The 20248-nt window shown below is 40.9% G+C and overlaps 1 protein-coding gene across 1 annotated transcript; it reads left to right on the top strand.

The window, feature by feature from the left end:
• Window positions 1–3961: 3961 nt before the first annotated feature.
• Window positions 3962–19934, top strand: SELENOM (selenoprotein M). The gene is made up of 5 exons (XM_044275259.1): window positions 3962–4142; window positions 4374–4409; window positions 14599–14633; window positions 16060–16138; window positions 17943–19934. The coding sequence occupies exons 1-5, from the start codon at window positions 4044–4046 to the stop codon at window positions 18123–18125; spliced, it is 432 nt and encodes a 143-aa protein (XP_044131194.1). The 5' UTR covers window positions 3962–4043; the 3' UTR covers window positions 18126–19934.
• The last annotated feature ends 314 nt before the right edge of the window (window positions 19935–20248 follow it).

The following is a 20248-nucleotide window of genomic DNA, read 5'->3' as shown; positions in this document are numbered from 1 at the left end:
TGGAAGTGTCATGGTTTGGGGCTGCTTTGCTGCAGCAGGACCTGGTCAGCTCACCATCATAGAATCCACGATGAATTCTACTGTGTATCAGAAGGTGCTTGAAGAACATGTGAGACCATCAGTTAGAAAATTAAAGCTGAAGCGGAACTGGACCATGCAACATGACAATGACCCAAAACATACTAGTAAATCAACCAAAGATTGGCTGAAAAAGAAGAAATGGAGAGTCCTGGAATGGCCAAGTCAAAGTCCAGATTTGAATCCCATTGAGATGCTGTGGGGTGACTTGAAAAGGGCTGTACGTGCAAGAAACCCCTCAAACATCTCACAGCTGAAAAAGTTCTGCATTGAGGAGTGGGGTAAAATTTCCTCAGACCGATGTCGAAGACTGGTAGATGGCTACAAGAACCGTCTCACTGCAGTTATTTCAGCCAAAGGAGGTAACACTCGCTATTAGGGGCAAGGGTGTCCTATCTTTTTCCTCAGTTAGAATAGGCATTTTTGTAGAATGACATTTACAGAAGATCTTGAAAAGACTTTTCTTCAGTTTTCTTTGTTTAGTTGGATTACTTTAATCTCTCTGTATTGTTGAAACGGAGATGAAATAACCTTTTATTAAAAATGTTACAAAAAACCACATGCTTTCAAAGGGTGTCCTAATTTTTTCACATGACTGTAGGTAGTATAATAGATAAGATCACTATATATCATTATAAAACCCCCCACAACTAGTGATGTGGATCTAGTGTGGATGCCAGCTGGAGCCAAACGTGAGCACGCCCAGTAATATAATACTAAACGAAAACCGTACCTGAGGACATGGTAACCATAAGTGTGAGCCCTTAGAGCGCAAACCTCGACGCGCGTTTCGCCTAAACGGCTTCGTCAGGAGGTATCAAGGGCTCACACTTATGGTTACCATGTCCTCAGGTACGGTTTTCGTTTAGTATTATATTACTGGGCGTGCTCACGTTTGGCTCCAGCTGGCATCCACACTAGATCCACATCACTAGTTGTGGGGGGTTTTATAATGATATATAGTGATCTTATCTATTATACTACCTATACTGGATCCTTGCAAGTGTATATATATTTATATTTTCCTTGCTGATGTGAGGTTCATGTATGATCGGTAGTCCCCTTGTTATTGTAATATGGGATTCAGTCTTATGGTGGGCTGTTCACTCACTTAGTTGCAATTTCCCATATGCTTGTACACAGGATTCCGATCATCCATGTGCCAATATTATCTGTACCTGTGGGTTATCCATGCTTAATTGCATGATTGTACATGATTCCATTTTTGTGTACGGCCCTATGGCTCTCTGTATACTGTTTTCCATCCTGTCTTTTCCCGTAATTATTATTTGAGAATAAAGTGATATTTTGATATACATACCCCTTCCACTTGAATTATTTGTTTATAGATTGGATGATATCAAGTGATGTGTTCTGTTTAGACTAGACAGAGAGGTTTTTTCTTTTGTAGGTTTAATAATGCTGCATCCCTCTGCAAGATATCTCACTATTTTTGACTTTTCTGAGCCTGTCAAGTCCTTCTTTTGACCCATTTTGACAAAGGAAAGGAAGTTGCCTAATAATTATGCACACCTGATATAGGGTGTTGATGTCATTAGACCACACCCCTTCTCATTACAGAGATGCACATCACCTAATATGCTTAATTGGTAGTAGGCTTTCGAGCCTATACAGCTTGGAGTAAGACAACATGCATAAAGAGGATGATGTGGTCAAAATACTCATTTGCTTAATAATTCTGCACTCCCTGTATGACACGTTGGTATAACGATCCCTATAAGTTATTTAGAATGGGATTTTCAGATATTGAGACATGTTGGAGATGTAGAGATCAAAGAGATAACCTAGGTCATATTATGTGGGACTGCTCATTGATAATCCCTTACTGGAAACAGATCAAACAAAAGATTAGTGAGATATGTAGGTACACGGTGAGGCTTACCCCTCAATCAGTCTTATTATGGCTACCCTCAGAGCAGTGGCAACCTGCTCCTTCCGACCTACCAACCATATTGGTTCAAGCCGCTATATTATTAATTCCGCTATAATGGCTAAAGTAGACCAGATTTATTTGATGGAGGAACTGGTAGGATGGACAACCAGAACACATGCTAGATTCATGAAACTGTGGGAACCATGGAGAACATTCCGTCACCCTCAGGAAAGACACCATACTTACCAACACTGAATCCATATACCTACAGCCATATAAATACCCCAATTATATAAGCCTATGGACATTTGTGAAGTTGGGTCTACAGACCTGAACTCCTGCACGACGCCTCAGGATGTAACATAACATAAAAACATGAGAACTAGTCTCAAGCTATATTATACCAGTACTATTCAACTCTAAATAAATATCTTTAAATGGCTTAAATCACTTAGACATTTGTAAAACCACCCACGCTGTACTTATTATACGGTTTATGCTTAAGAAACTATATTTCTGTCACCTGACTGGATTAATGTGCAGAAATGTGTTCAGCTGTAACTATTGTTAAAGATGTATCTTTGGAATATTATTCTGAATTCTCACTCTCTTCATTAATCCCTACACTACCACATTCCCTCTTTCCTTTATGCTCCCTAACTCCCCCCTCCCCCCTTACATTCTTCTTTTCTGTAAAATTCTGAAGATAAAATATGTATTGTCTGTAACTTAAATGACAATGATCAACGCTGTATGTTTTGTTGAAAATCTTTAATAAAAGAGATTTGTTCAAGAAAAGGCGGCTAGAAGTAAAAAAAAAAAAAAAAAAAACACTAAAAATCTCCCAGGCCTGAAGGGGGTTTAACCCCTTCGCTACCAGCTGGAGCGAAGTGTAAACTTGGCGCCCACTCGCGTCTGCAGCATGGCCGTGGCCACCCTCCATTAATTTCTACGGGATTGACGAAAATATCTGAGTGGCGCACTCAGCTTTTTTCAGAAGTCTCGCTGAAATGAATGGGAAGTACACCGAGCAAGCGTGGCCACTGCTCCATTTTCGGCACTCCCAAAGAAATCAATGAAAGGTGACTGTGCATGCACAGTTTGCCCTCTGTCACTTTGTGGGCTCGGTTAGGGTAGTTGCAGGCCCCACACCTATCAGACATTGGGGGCATGCCCTAGCCTTTTTTTTTTTTAATATAGTGTGCAAGCATTACCACTCGCTGCTTTTGTTTCCCATCTTCTGGATAAAATGGAGATGCTGGAGGTTCTTTTAAGGCTCCTGAAAGGTGGTGGAGAAAGAAATAGACCAACTGACTGCTGATTCCTTCCCTTACAGTAAGTGACTCTCCTGCGCTGTCACTAGAGCGACATCTTGCTGTTTGACTGGCTGAGTGTGAAGATGGAAGCTATTCACTTATTATCGGATTGGCTCAGTAGCAAGTGAAAAGCTTATATCACTCCAGTCATAGAGTGGGATGTCCTATCTGTCTGGGCCTCTAGTGACTGTGATAGCCACAGCAAAGGAGGAGTCCCAGGCCTAAAACTGGACATCCGGCCAGCCTAAATACTAGGGAAGCTGTGTGACAACAGCTGCAGCTGTAATGGTGGCTATATTGGTTGTCACCCAGCTTTCCTACAGACAGATGTAAATCCATGCTTGAATAAAAATAATATCCTAGTATGTGCACGTATCTACTGGTGATTTTTTTTAATCTTTAGGCTAAATATTTTAAAGGTATTCTGGCTCCATTTTACGCTTAGCTGAGACTGATTCATCACAGTTCACAGAGCTGCAGGTATCATGTAGATGTGGTGTAATATGGCAACATATGTCTAATGAGTGTTTGACAGATGTGAACAGAATGATGCAAGTGAAGCGTGTACCATAGAGAGTATTCATTATCTGTCCATACTTCTGGGGGCAGAGGAGGCTACATGGAGGATATCACCCCTCCCTCCTATGTCTCCTCCTCAGCATTCTCACTGACGTGGCATACAAACATACACACATTCCCCCTCTGCTTCATTGTGTGACTGCTTTCTTTCCTTACGCTCACAGCTGATTCCTAAAATGTGGCTGCCACTGCTACTGCTCGGCCTCTTCCAGCCCTTGCTGGGCTACCAGATTGACTGGAACAAGTTAGAAAATATAGCAAGAGCAAAGGTAGAGGTGAGTGCCACCCCTTTACATCGAGAAGAGCTGATGGTGAGCTGATGGTCTGCAGATGTTGCACTACATGTGCTAAATTCTTACATCCCCCTTTACAAACTCAGCCTAGAATCATTGGGATTAGGAATTTATGCAGGATCAGATGGGCTACTTTAACTCTATTACTACCAAAGATGCTTTCGATGCCAGATGTGGCAGGGTCCACTAACATTTTTTTTCATTGTCTCACAGACATGTGGTGGATGACAGCTGAACAGACTTAAAGAGGTAAGATGGAACATGTCATCTCTTTATTACTGTTTGTGACACTAGGTTAAGTTTAGACCAAGATGGGACAGGTCATCTCGTTCTTACAGCTTGTGACACTAGGTTAAGTTTAGACCAAGATGGGACAGGTCATCTCGTTCTTACAGCTTGTGACACTAGGTTAAGTTTAGACCAAGATGGGACAGGTCATCTCGTTCTTACAGCTTGTGACACTAGGTTAAGTTTAGACCAAGATGGGACAGGTCATCTCGTTCTTACAGCTTGTAACACTAGGTTAAGTTTAGACCCAGATGCAACATGTCACCTCTTTCTTACAGCTTGTGACACTAGGTTAAGTTTAGACCAAGATGGGACATGCAGTCTCTTTCTTACTGTTTGGGACACTAGTTTAAGGTTAGACCGAGATGGAACAGGTCATCTCTTTCTTACAGCTTTGTGACACTAGGTTAAGTTTAGACCAAGATGGAACATGTCATCTCTTTATTACCATTTGGGACACTAGGTTAAGGTTAGACCAAGATGGAACAGGTCATCTCTTTCTTACTGTTTTTTACTCTATGCTAAGCTTAGACCAAGATAGAACATGTCATATTTCTTACTTTTTGTGACACTAGGTTAAGAGTAGACCAAGATGGAACATGCCATCTCTTTCTTACTGTTTGGGACACTAGCTTAAGGTTAGACCATGTGCCTTTAGCACTCTTGTTCCCACATTTTAGCGTAGGTGCACACATCTCTTTAACCTAGCCAGATACTGCCATTCACTGCCAAACCCCACTGTCTATAATGGGATCCGGCAGGGGTCTGGCTGCTTTCCAGCATAAGTACCAGTTTTCGGTCAGACAAACTGTTGCATGCGTGCGGTAGTTCACTGGATCTGGCCTAATGGTGAAACGCTATCCCAGCTGTTACACATGAAGTATAACAATGTGGGTTTTCAAGCCTCTTTTTTAGGGCAGAGGTTGGAAAGCTGTATAGGAATGAAACTATTTTTGACAGTCCAAAAGCAGGCATTTAGCTTGAAAGTGGCCAGATCCCATTACAGTCAATAGGGTCCGGCAGTGAACAGGAGTATCTAGCTAGGTGCAGCCGGCATCGTCTTCTTTCAGGACCTGCAAAATTACCTTTGATGACATAATCGTGCTCACCACGTGGTGAGTGCGGTGACATCAGCGCAGGTCCTGCTGAATGAAGATAGAAGGATCTATCTTCATTCAGCAGGACCTGCGCTGACGTCACCACGCTCACCACGTGGTGAGCGCCATTACGTCATCAAAGGTCCTTTTGCAGCTCCTTAGAAAGAAGACGATGCCGGCTGCGCAATCAAGTGGATGAGGCGAGTTAATTTAAATTTATTTTTTAACCCTCAATCAACATTTTAGTAAGCATTCTGTATTAAGAATGCTATTATTTTCCTTTATAACCATGTTATAAGGGAAAGTAATACAGTAAATTGACTTTTATCAATTTACTAACATCATCTCCTAGCGACCATGCGTGAAAATAAATCGCATTGCATCCGCACTTGCTTGCGGATGCTATGCGATTTTCACGCAGACCCATTCATTTCTATGGGGCCTGCGTTGCGTGAAAAACACACCGCTCATCTGCACAGTCCCATTGAAGTGAATGGGTCCGGATTCAGTGCGGGTGCAATGTTTTCACCTCACGCATTGAACCTGTGCGGAATTCTCGCCCGTTTGAAAGGGGCCTTACTGTTGAACTGTGGTACCCAATCTAGCATAATAGTGAAATGCTATCTCAGCTGTTACACTTGAAGGAAAGCCATGTGGGTTTTCAACCCTCCCGAGCATATGGCGAATTAGGCACAATGGAAAGAATCTGTATTTACGGCAGAGGTTGGAATCTTGTACAGGAATGAAACCTAAATCTACACACATATTGTGAAACCAAGATATTAATGTCACTTTTGAAGATGATTTCTACTGGGATCTATATGCAACGTTCCACTGGTAGGGCAGACAGCCGAGATTTGTCAGATTTGTGCTAGAAAGTTGTTTAACCCTCTTGCTGCCAGGACAATTTTCATACTTTTGACAAACACAAAGCCTGAATTATAAGTAGACAACTGGCACATTGTAAAACTCATGGGCACCTTTATGTAAATTTTGCAACAAAGCAGAACTTTTGTAATAAAAATGTATAAAAGATGATATTTGTGGTTAAAAGGCTGATCCAAGCAGATGCTGAGACACACAACACCTCCTAAAGATAAAAGCTCAGTATCAGGGGTAGACATACCATATGTGCAACCTAGACAGCTGCACAGGGGGCCCCGTAGGTATGGAGGCCAACTGTCACCAGCTTATTACAGTGTAGCCTGCATGTAAAGAACTAAGCTAATGAATTTCAGAGCTCAAAACTGCTAGTACATCGCTAGGCTGTGTTCTTACTTGTTGGATTTACATATTGCAAATCAAACATATATTTTACTACAGGAGCCACTGTAGAAATCCAAGGCATAGATTTGGATTTACGTATGCTATGGATGTGCTCCAGATTATTATGTTGGCTTGAAAGGCCTGTATCATATTGTTCTTCCATTTTTTGCTTATTTCTGCTTATTATTATGTTGGCTATTCAGTACATACCACTTGTTCGGTACATACCCAAATAGGTTCCTTGTGCTTTGTTAATCGATCCTACCCTCCGTGCCTGTGGGGCGGCCCCCGAAGACCCCACTTTTTGCCATAGACTTTCATTGGAAAATTGTAAACTTTATCCACTCGTACAGCTTTGAAGTTAAACTCGCCTAACTTGGGTCACTTAATCATGGGGTCAGCCTGAAATTTTCTGTCACATTTCGGGGACTCTAAAAAGTGGGTGGAACCACAATCAACCAATCAGATTTCACCTATTGACTTCAATGTAAAACTTTCAAATACTGCCAATCTCACAGTTTTAAAGCCAGAGGCCAATTGTTATTCTATGTGGCTTCATTTTTTGGGGTTTCTTCCTTAAAGGGGTATTCTGGTTATCCCAATAACTTATCATAACCGGAATACCCCTTTAAGGAAGGACGCTACCTATTTTTTGGGGTGGATATTATCTACAGCAGCTCTAAAAATCCATTAACATGCATGTGAATGGTGTTTCAGAAACCCCATCCATATGCATGGGATGTTGATTGTTGTTGCATGACTTATTTTAGGGCAAGGGTCCCATATATTATTGTTACACATAGGCCCTCGTGCTTATGTCAGAACTTCACTAATCCATCACTATGTCTAAATAGCCACACTATCTCTGACCCAGATGCCAGTAAAGATAGGAGTTAAAAATGTCCTAGTTAGATGCTGGGGACGATTGTATGCATTTTCTCTTCCTCTCATTCTTACGTACAGGAGTCTGCAACCTTTGGCACGCCAGCTGTTGTGAAACTACAACTCTCAGCATCCAAACTTGATAGGCTGTTCCACAGAAGTTTACAGAGCATGCTGGGAGTTGTAGCTTCACAACTAACTGTGACAAATTACATACACGCTTTGCCGTGAAGTATGTATAATACCATTTAGTCAGTATTTGCTTATTATTTTTCATCAAAACTAGGAGTGGGTCCAAAACGCAGAAGCCTTTCCATTACACTTTCTCTCTGTAGGTTCCCCTCCTTTTTTACGGACAGCAATAGGACAGAGTTCTTTTTTTTTTTGTGGGTGCTGCAGAACGGTGTGCTGTCCGCATCTTTTGTGGCCCCATTGAAGTCATATGCATGAGCCTTTAGTCATTGTGCAGATCTCTTACCAATTTTGTGCATCTGATTCTTAGTTCTACATGTTTTTGAAAAGCTGGGGGGACAGAACGACATGGCTGCAATCACAACCTTCACAGGAGATTGCAATCAGCTAAGACTCCTGAATTTCCAATATCTCCGACTATGCAGTGCGACATCCCGTTACCATATTTATGCATACGGTCAGGTTTAGGCTACTTTCACACTAGCGAAAACGGATCCTTTCCCATTGACTTGCATTGTGGGTCATGACGGATCTGTCTTCCTCCGCATCCCAGGATGGAAAGAAAACCGCAGCATGCTTTCCGGTATAAGAACGGAACAGAATGCATTTTGGAGCATTCCGCTCTGTTCAGTTACGTTTTGTCCCAATTAACAATAAATGGGGACAAAACTGAAGCTTTTTTTCCCGGTATTGAGACCCTATGATGCTAGTGTGAAAGTAGCTTTAAACATTACTTCTGCGTTTCTTTTGAAAGCACATTGCAAAAAACACGTGTATTTACCACAATTGCAATTACGGTAAAAGTGTATATGTTTGTTTTGTGAATGTTTTTAAAAAAGCATCATGACAATCTGCCCTTAGTACAGAGATGTGCTGCTCAGGGATCCAGAAGAGTTGTGCGACGACCATTGAGGAAGCTGTAAAGAAGGGCGTAGTCCCAGAAAGCGTATAGTGCCTTTAGGTTACTCTGCTTAGACTTTCTTTTGAACATACAAAGAAACTTTTTGTGCAGGCAAGCAATGGTGTCATACACATCCCATTGCCGTCAGCCAAAACGTTTGGTTCAGTCAACAGCTACCTCTCAACTCCCCCATACAAATACATGTTTGGTTCAGCAGAGCATGTATGTGTTTTCAGTAGGGAGTGAGGAGAAAGACAACTCTTGCAGAGACTCATCTCCCAGGAATACAAAAGGCTCAGGTGAAAATTTTCAATTTGCCGATCTTTCCCTCCTGACCTCATCTGTCAGGGGAAATTTGGGAGCTCCCTATAGACTTTAGATTGTTGCCAAAAACAGTCAGTTTAGCTGACAATCCACTAATGTGTGTAGGGGCTAAGAAATTCACCAGTGACTAGCATGTTCCCTTTATATCAAATGCAGGCACACATATACTAAAAACAGCTCTAAGTACAAGGGTCTTGCAAAACAAAGCAAGATGTAAATCATTTTCTTAAGAGCCAACATTGTTCACAAGAAAAAATGCATAGAAAATGACTAAGAAAGTGTGTAAAAAAATAAAAATGTGGGTGAATACACAGTGCAGGATAGTTTGGATTTTTAGCGTGTAACTCTTGGTGTCTGTGACATTTGCAGTGCCAGCGGTGGCTGAAAAAGCAGCAAAATGGTAGGAAATGCAATAAAATAATCAATCAATATGGACCTATTAAATTCCCCGCAGCTCCAATGGTTTAATTTGCTGCAGTAATGTCATGCTGTTCATCTACAGTCACTGGTCTCACCAGTGTTGCCTGGCTGCATCAGTATAGTGGATGTACAGCACTTTGCTACTGCAAAGTATACATAAACCGGTGGCGATCGCCAGCATCAACATTAGAGAGCCGGTAAACTGGACAGGTGTGTAGTCCATAGTTGCTAACATATCAAAGGATTTAAGCCCCCCGCTCCCATAACCACCTAATCCTAGGAAAATCCTATTAGCTGACCACTTTATGGTAAATTTGCACAATCATTTTGGTCAGCCCCATTACTGTTGGCAACTATGACATAGTTATACTAACTTTTTAAACTATCAGAAACCCCTTTAATGGGCGAGTTCTCTCCAGCCTGAGAGGGCCTAAAGTGAGCAGTGTAATTTGGATCCAGTAGGCTCCATGGGAAATTGTGTTATTGGGCCTTTTCCAGACAAAGGACTCCAGGTGGTAATGGTGCCTCCTTAGTGCCCCGGAGAGCAAACCTACCCTATTTTGTGTTCCACAACATCATAGTGCTCCCCAAACAGTAATAGTACTCCTCCTGACAGTAATTATGTCCCAAGGGCCCCACACAACAATGTCCCCCTTTCTGCCTCTACAATAGAATACCATCCCCATTTGTGCCCTGATAATAGAATGTCCTTCTTTGCACCACCCATAATAGAGTAAGGTGCCTATTTTATGCCCCCATATTGTAATAATGTTTCCCTTGGTACCAGTGAAAATAAACAAAGACAAACTCGCCTCTCTCCCCATACCAACGACAAGCAACTGTATCTTTTTGCTTACTGCTGTCCGTCAGTGTTCCAGCACAAGCCATATGATTTCACTGCATCATGCCTCCTGCGCCCTAACACTGATGTCACCGCAGTGCTCCTGACCTCTAATAGGCCACATGCCTAAAGTTCACCAGACTGACATCTGACATGCAACGTTTTTTGTCTGACGTGGCATGCACAGCTAAGACTGCTTTCACGTGGCCGTATTTTCAGGACAGACTGTGGCTTATGTGAGCGAACTCACTGCATCATTGTGATCTATGATGTATAGCTTGGAAGAAAGACGAGACAGAGGGGATATGATAGAAACTTTTAAATACATAAAGGGAATCAACAAGGTAAAAGAGGAGAGAATATTTAAAAGAAGAAAAACTGCTACAAGAGGACATAGTTCTAAATTAGAGGGGCAAAGGTTTAAAAGTAATATCAGGAAGTATTACTTTACTGAGAGAGTAGTGGATGCATGGAATAGCCTTCCTGCAGAAGTGGTAGCTGCAAATACAGTGAAGGAGTTTAAGCATGCAAGGGATAGGCATAAGGCCATCCTTCATATAAGATAGGGCCAGGGGCTATCCATAGTATTCAGTATATTGGGCAGACTAGATGGGCCAAATGTTTCTTATCTGCCGACACATTCTATGTTTCTAGTTGCAGGGCAACTCACAGAATCATTTGAGTATGGGACTTGTGGTTGGGCTGGAACTCACAGCTCATATGAGCTTTGGTTGGTCTGGGAAATGTGGTAGTCGGGGACTGCACACGGACATGTGAAATCAGACCTATGGTGGTCCCATGGACAGGTACTTCCATCTCTGCTGTGAATCTTTGGAGCTCCTTTCAGGTTTCATTGGTGGAAGGACCAGGCCTTATTTTGGAGTTTCATAAGAAAGTGGGTGAATATAAATATAAATATATATATATATATATATATATATATATATATATATATTTAGACACACAGACAATTTAGCTTCAAATTTTTTATTTTTTTCATTCCTCTGTAACAGATTAGACTATTTTGTGGGGTTCACAACTATAAAGTCTACATTAAAATCCATTTTAATTCTAGGTTGTAATGCAACCAAACAAGGAAACCACTAACGGGTGTGAATAGGTTAGCATAGCTCTATATTGCAAAAGGATGTTAACAGCTCAGGCAAACTGGCAGCCTCCATATTCCTGCAGAGATTAAACAGACTTTAAAAATCTACAATCGGAAAATAAAAACATATTTTAAAAAATGAACGTGTTACTATCTGGTTTAAACTGACAGAAAAAAATCTAGGCTACACATTCCTTTTAAGGCAAAACAAAAAATACAGGATTTCACGGGTGTTATCCAGTTTGAAATGGCTGCTCTTAAGGAACAAAAGGTGCAATATACAAAGCAAGTACAGATAAGGTAGGTTAGATTTTAAGTTTATTGTTCCTTTAACTGGGTACAGAGCCTACATAAAGCTAGGTGTTGGTTTTAGATAATAATTTACAAACCCATACATGCCTGGAAAGCTGTGTGCATAAACAGATGCCAAGTCAATGTATGACCTGTGGAATGAAGCAAGGAGATTCTATTTTTTCTGCAACATATATTGTTAGATTCGCAATGAACATTGGAGCAGAAGTAAAAATAAAAATATAAAATCTATAATTATGGTCCAATAAATCAATTAAAGGCTACTTACTAAGATGCATTTCCTGAGAACAAATTCTACTCTGATTCGGCTACACCAATAGGGACATTCACATATGTCAAATACTGTAAAATATTCAGGATTTCATGAATTTGAAGCTGAAATTATACAATAGATAACAGAAACAGTAAAAGAAATGTGATACATGCAACTATCAATGGAAAAATTAGTCGAGACTAATTCACAAAGTGATCGTATATCCAAAGGGTTGGCACTGCTCCTTAGTGATTTGGTGGTGCACGTGTCAGCGGGTAGGAATCCCACATAATTACACATAATTCACAAAGTGATCATTCATTTGGAGCTACATAGATACAGCACAGGATATAGCCACCGATAAGTGGGGTCACCCTAGTAGGGGTGGTTACGCCCCTTTTAGGCAGGGGTAGTGTTTGAGGGACATTGTTAGGAAAGAGTACTCTTATCCCTGATCCTTGCTGGTATCATTGTGTTTAGCTTCTTTGCACTAGCTGACATTGAAGCTGCTCTGGACAATCCTCAACAGCTGTTACTTTTCGATGTGCCTAGATTGGCACTTAAATATCAGATATCTATAGTTGATGTTTTTATAACATAATATCTATATTTTTGATTCTTGGATATTGGGGGATTTTTGAGCCAGGGTATTAAAAATTACCGGTAAGTTTTATCATAGTGGTTGTTTTTGTCTGTGATCTGATTTTGACTCTGATATGTGTGTATCTGGGAGACAGTGACATACTATTCTAAGACTGGCAGACGTTAAAGTTCCTTTACACAGGACTATTATCGAGATGATTATTGGGAACTACCATCTGTTCCCAATAATTGGTCCCGTAAGGCCAGACACACACGCTTTGCGATCCTGTAAGAGGCGAGGAGTTCACAGCGGAACCTCAAATTGACACACACTGAATTATTCACATTGAGTTCATGTGTGCCTAGCCTAAAGATGCTACCAATAACCTGATGAACGATTTCATTCATTAAATTCATCACATAAGAGGATACAGAAATAGTTTCTGCGCAGTAGCCATCGTTGTTCCTCATACAGTGCAGGACTTTGCTGCATGCAAATTCAGCTCTCAATGCCTCTGACGAGCAGGCAATTATTGGGAAGGTAGGTTTCCTTGCCAATAATTGCCTGCTTAGTCAGATCATATAAGCGCTGACTGAGCAGGCCTCTGAAGATTGACATCACATTAAAGAGAGATCAGGGTGGTTTACCAGCAATATCTAAACAGGGTGGAACAATGGGCGAGATTTACTAAAAGTTGTGTAAAGGAAAACTGGCTTAGTTGCCCATAGCATCCACCTTTCATTTTCCAAGGTAGCTCCGAAAAATGAAAGGTAGAATCTGATTTTGATAAATCTCCCCCTATATGTGCATGAAAGATGCATTTGTCATATTTCTTGACCTGGGAAATAGTTTAAAGGGGTTACCTACAAACATACCCAGGTGACACATGGTGTAAGGGGATAGAGTCTCCACTGTGGCCATTCTTGAACAACCCCTTTTGGCCGGCAGTTATTTGATGTCTAAGGATAGCTTCAGGCTAGGTTCATACTGCGATCCACAGAATATGTTACTATGCAATTATATGCCTATACAGTTAGCATACATCTGCCATTCACTTCCATTTTATTGAAAAGCAGTTTACTAATTTCGGTACAGTTTAATAAAATGTATACCGTCATATACTTGGTCAAACACATGCCAAAACAAAACATATGTTTCGATGTTTCAAAAAAAAAAAAAAAAGCCAAATGTACATTCTTGGCAAGGCCAGACACAGACAAGAGTTTAATGCGAGAGCGTTATAATGATGTATAATGTGAGTGTCCTGGAATCTACTGAATTACACTGACAGCATGATGTGATGATCACATGTAAATCATTAGAATGCTGTGCGATCCTGAAGAACAGAGTTCAGAACGGGAACTCACACTGCCCCATGCAGCAAGTTTTTCACAATGAACTATCTTGTGTGTGTCTAGCCTAAGGCGACTGTGGAGCCCCAAACCGGTTTAATCCTAGCCTAATGTATCACAGAAAATTGTGTTTGAGCCAATTTTATTTTGGCAAGTGCATGTTCCAGGCTCTTACACAGTCATATCTACAGAAAAAGCCAGTGTTTATTCATGTAAGCCTCAGATCTGGTTTAATCAGGAAATCATGAAGCATATCATGGTTTGCACATCCCAAGGTCACAATCACCTGAGTTTACCATATTGCCTAGTTATACCGATAATGGCAATTTTTGTACCTCCAAAAATACTTGACCATAGTTTTCTTTGATTCAGCTGAATTGAAGAAAATCCATTAAAACAGCCACAACTTACCTTGGCTCCATTCATTGCTAACTGTTGTCAATGTCAGTTACTATATTTGACATATGGAATTCAATGGTAAGTCTTGGTCTCAGTCTTCCCAAGAGGTTAACAAAGGCTCAATATTTCTAGAGGCATCTAAGGCACGTAAGATGATGACACCTTTACAAGTCTATGAAATGGGGGTAACTGATTGTACGTGTTTTTTTTTTTTACACAGGTGAAGGACTTCGTTATGGAGGACATCCCTCTTTAGTATCCTTCATAACATTACTGGATCTTTTACATCTTTACATGCATTTGGAAAAACTCTCTTGGATGAGGCACCAGTCCTTGGGGGGTAGTAATAACCTAGCTTTACACATAGATGCACAATTGGCTCTGGTTGATGCATCCAGCCCATAGAACAACAAATTCATTTGTCAGGTTTTTTCCTTTAAAAAAAACTTCAATGTGAAATTGATTAATCAAACGTATCCTAGTGACAGATGCATGCGATTTGTGAATCGGGCAGATTGATTCACTACTTTGAAGAGATTTATCAAAACTGGCTTAGTTGGCTGGCTTCCACCTTTCATTTTTAAGAGCTCCTTTGGAAAACAAAGGGTGAAATCTGATTGGTTGCTGGGGGCGATTAAGGCTACTTTCACACTAGCGTTAATGTTTTCCGGTATTAAGATCAATCATAGGGTCTCAATACCAGAAAAAAAACGCTTCCGTTTTGTCCCCTTTCATTGTCAATGGGGACAAAACGTAACTGAACAGAACGGAGTGCTCCAAAATGCAGATGGTTGTATCATCAGCTCCAAGATAACAGATGCAGATGGTTGTATTATCAGTAACAGAAGCATTTTTGCTGAACCCTGCCGGATGCCGCAAAAACGCTAGTGTGAAAGTAGCTTAAGCCAGTTTTCCTTTACACCAATTTTGATAAATCTCCACCATAAATCTCTTCCATGCTGCTCGGTTCTCACATTTGTTGACTGCATTCTTCTGCAGATCTGATCTGTGATTGGTGCAGTTGTAACCCTCGTGACCGGAAGTTAAGGTCTATTTCAGGAATCAGCAACCTTCAGCACTCCAGCTGCTGTGAAACTACAACTCCACAGCTGGGGTGCCGAAGGTTGCTGATGCCTGGTCTATTGTTCAAGCCTAGTGACCAGAAGTGAAGGCCTTTTGTAACACTAGTGACTGGACGTGAAGGCCAGTTGCGGTGTCGGACTGGGGTACCTAGGACCCACCAGTAAAACTTATTTTGGGGGCCCACAATACGGATACATTCAAATATAATAAATTATCTAACAAGTTTTTTATATAAACATCGGCTGGATGAGATGCTGTACATTAAATATATGTATGTAGTGCAGTAAATCTAATATGTTACGTGCCACTTGTGCAAGGGGTGGGAAACTAGGGGCCCATCTTGCTCAGGGGCCCACCGGGGGATTCCCCTGTACCCCTGTAGGCCAGTCCGAGCCTGGCCAGTTGTAACCCTGGTGACTAAATAACTATGCAAAAGGCATTAAATTAGTCCTCATGTTCCCATCACAACACATCACTGGTGTCACTTTAACCATTAGATTAATACATTTAAGTCCAGTTATTACTATTTTAAGAATATATATGCAGACAGATGTCAGTAATTCTCCTTTTAGGACCTTGACAGTATCTCTTCTCCCAGCCACAACCTTGAGATGAAGCATATAGCTGGTGCTGATCCTGAACTAGTACTACTTTCCTCCAGATATGAAGAAATAGATGTAAGTGATGGGTTCTTATAATATACACATATAAAACTGGGAGACATTATTTATTTTTATTAAGACATGTTTTGGTCATCATTCTGACTTTCTGGTAGGTATACTATTTAAATCAGCAGGTCTCTTTCATAATTTTCCACACCAATTTATGGCGTGGAAAATGACCTCAAACTACACCAGCAAGGGAGCTGGCGTGGTTTAAAGCATGTCGCACAGCCTGTGATAGCAAGAGCCAAAAGTTATGTAGAGTCCCAGCAGCACAGAGGGATTAAGTCCAGCGTATAAATCATCATTCTTAATAATGTTCCTATCAGTCCTTATAGCAATGGTAGAAGCCAAGACCATGTATAATGAATCCTTCACATAGCAATCCTCTAATGCAGTGATGTCGAACCTTTTAGAGACCGAGCGCCCAAACTGCAACCCAAAACCCACTTATTTATTGCAAAATGCCAACACTGCAATTTAACCAGAATACTACAGTCCTATAGTATATATTCCATGTACTTTATCACTTATCTATAATATCCTGCCTACATTCAGTGCCCTGCCTGTGCTGTTCATAGTGCACCCTGCACTGATGGATGGCAGGAAAAGTCTAAGGCAGTAATGGCGAACCTATGGCACGGGTGCCAGAGGCGGCACTCAGAGCCTTCTCTGTTGGCACCCGCACTGTGAAAAAAGTCTATGGTGTACCAATATGCCTTAGACTTTTCCTGCCATTCATCAGCGCAGGGAGCGCTATAAACAGCACAGGCAGGGCACCGAATGTAGGCAGGCTTTAATAGCTAAATGATAAAGTACATGGAATATATACTATATTGAACTATAGTACTCAGGTTAAATTGCCGTGTTGGCACTTTACGATAAATAAGTGGGTTTTGGGTTGCAGTTTGGGCACTCGGCCTCTAAAAGGTTCGACATCACTGGTCTAAGGCATATTGGTACACTGTAGACTTTTTCCAGGGGCGGGTGCCCACAGAGAGGGCTTGGAGTGCCGTCTGACACTCGTGCCATAGGTTCGCCACCACTGTTCTAATGTATTCTCAGCGTGTGCATTTTTCTACTATATGCTATAGAGTACAAAAATGCACAAATTGCAATGCAAATAATTGAAGTATGAAGCACAGGGGCAGACTAGGAACCTAAAGTGGCCCTGGAAAAAATAGAAAAAGTGGCCCTGTTTTGTAGTGGAGTCCCAATTGTGGCACATTATACCACCCCAACATAGCCAAATACCACAGTCCATCACAAATACTGCCAGCAGCACAAAATACATCCCCAAAAACTTCCACTGGATGGCCGTGAGGAAGGCCCAGGCAGCCCCCTGCGCATCGGCCCACCGGGAAATTTCCCTGTAAGGTCTATGGCCAATCCGCCCCTGTTGAAGCAGCTGTAGAAAACAAAAACAACAAGATCTAATGGAGGGATTCCTATAGATTGTGAGATGGAAAAAAAGATATTACTATAATCCGCTTTATTAAGAGAAAATTATTTTAGATCCCATTTTCAATGGTGCAGATTACACATACTTTGCCTTTAAATAACCTGTGAGCCTAACTGTTTTATAGAGAAGGGGTTAACAGTGTGCTCTTGGCATCATGGGCAGATGTGACATATTGTAAACACCTTCTGACTCTTCAGCAAGGTCCCATGGGTGGCATTTCATTTCAGCTATAATTTCATTTTCACAAACAAAATTACAGCTGTATATTTGAAAATTGCCACCCTGGGCTGTGAGGTTGCACATATGCATTTAGCCCAAGGCTGCAAAACAAACTGCTGTATATCTTATCTATTGCAGAGAGTTCATCTTAGCAACATGAGGAGAAAGGAAATTAACCAGTTACTGAAGGATCTAGGATTTTACAAGAAGGAAAGTCCAGATTCCCCTGTCCCCCCTGAATTTCAAATGGCACCGGCAAGAAAAAAGACTCTGGATGTAGAAGGGAAAGCTGCGGTGCAGGATACAAAGGAGGAATTGTAAAAGCTTTGTGTAATAGTGGTTTGCACCAAGGAAATGCAATACATTAGAGAATTAGTTAATATAAAGTACACGGAAGTAGAACTGCTAAGAAAAACACTAGGAATGTTTGAAGAGTACAACACTGTAATACAGCACTTACTCTACACCCTAACTTGTCATCTTCCCTAATGTCTCTGCCAAAGCAAACATGCAGGTGATCCACAATACAATTATTACTAACAACTGCATTTTTCTCATTTACAGGTTTAAAATCATTTTTTCAATTGGTCTTTATAAAAAAAAAAGAAATGCTGAGCTGTTCTGTCACTCCTTTTCTTGCTGTGTGAATCACTTCTCACATTCACTTTGGTCATCTAATAAACCTTCTCTCTAAACTACTGAGAGGTCATAAACACTTATTTAAGCCATATTTTTATCAGTAAGAGGAGAAGCAAGCCATAATGAGTGTTTCTAATGTCAGAGAGCAGAGATAAGGAGTTGTCAGGTGAGCTGGCTGATGAAACTAAGTGCAAATGCATATCCTGATACTAGATAAACTCAGGGCTGCACAAAGACAGTGGTTAAGTTTTTTTTGACCAATTGAAAAAATTATTTTTAGCTAAAAAAAAAAGAAAATGCCCATAAAGGTGGTCATTAAAACACACTAGTTCCTGTTTAACAGAAAAGAATTGTCTAAAAGGTGCATTTAGATGCTGCGAGGTGCAGACAATTGTGGAGAAGGAAGCACTCCTTTACATGCAGCGATCACCTTCACCATATGAGGAGGAGAGATGGCTACTGCTATCGCTTGTTCCCATACAAAATAACTGTTCCTTGGCAGCAGATCGCTATTTAGATAGCACAATTTGCTGCCTAGGAATAATTGGTGTCCACACCTGAGATGATTTTACCTGAGGAACGAGCAAAATGTTTGTTCATCAGGTGATATGTGGCACCTTTACAGGGGCCAATTATCAGGAATGGGCGTTCCAGATAATCAGCCGGAACATTAGGCCATATAGATATGGCTTTAGAATCCACAGCTACCATTTAGCATACAGAGTCACAGGGAATAATAATTATATTGGCAGTTTTCGAAAGAATCCGGAAAGACAACAAGTTTGGGTTAATGAACGTACTACTAGAGCTATCATTGCATTAGCTATAGAATAGATTGGTTTTCAGGGATGTAACAAGGTAGAAGGCAATGTAACTTGCTCATGAAGGATCAGCTTAGTTGTAGTAAACCTGTCACACTGAAAACGCAGTTCAGTCTGCATGCATCACGATATAGAGGAGGAGCCGAGCATATTGATGTGGTTTTGTGGGAAAAGACTCAGTATAAATTAGTTATTTAGGTAAATCCCTGCTCCTTCTAGAATTAGGAGTCCAGCAGGCAGCCCTATCAGTGATTGGTAGCCGTCACTGTATGTACTCTCATAGTGGGATGGGTGTCAGTCAATGGGTTGGGCTTTCAACTGGAGTCCTAAGCCCAGAATAAGCAGCGATTTGAATAAATACAAGTTATACTAAATCTTTCCCACAAAACGATATAGTCCACTCAGCGTCTCCTGATCTATAACTTGCCGTCTGCAGATTGCACTGGAATTTCATGATGATAGGTTCCTTTTCATGTTATTTTTTATGATGAAATGGTTCTCTGAATTTATCTGACCATCTCTGTCTTCATGGACACGAATGAAGTTCTCAGCTGCAAAGTATCCTGGTTGGGAACAGATGTAAACAGTCCTGATGATACGAGGTGATCGGCTCCTTACTTTACACTTCACGAGAATTTTGACTTTCATAATAAAAATATTATAAAAAGTGTGCTATGTCTTTATATTGTATTATGTGTTGCTTTAAAGAGGATTTGCGAGCTCCAGACAGGATAGATCATCACTATTCTATTCTGGTGGTAGCAGAGATCAGATGATCAGTGAGGGTGCCAGCTGTCAGACCCCCAGAGAGCTGATACGGATGACCAATTTTTTTTTTTATATAATAAATACATACACACACATATATATATATATATATAGAAAAGAGAAAAAGTGACAGCACCATCACTAATGCAAACAAGAAAAAAAGGGGGTGCAAGTGGCCCAATATGGATAGAAGCCAATCCAGATAAATAAAAGTGT

Source organism: Bufo gargarizans, chromosome 1, assembly GCF_014858855.1.
Source record: "Bufo gargarizans isolate SCDJY-AF-19 chromosome 1, ASM1485885v1, whole genome shotgun sequence".
NCBI lineage: Eukaryota > Metazoa > Chordata > Amphibia > Anura > Bufonidae > Bufo > Bufo gargarizans.
The sequence above is the reverse complement of the archived record's forward strand: the minus strand, read 5'-3'. Positions and strand labels throughout refer to the sequence as shown.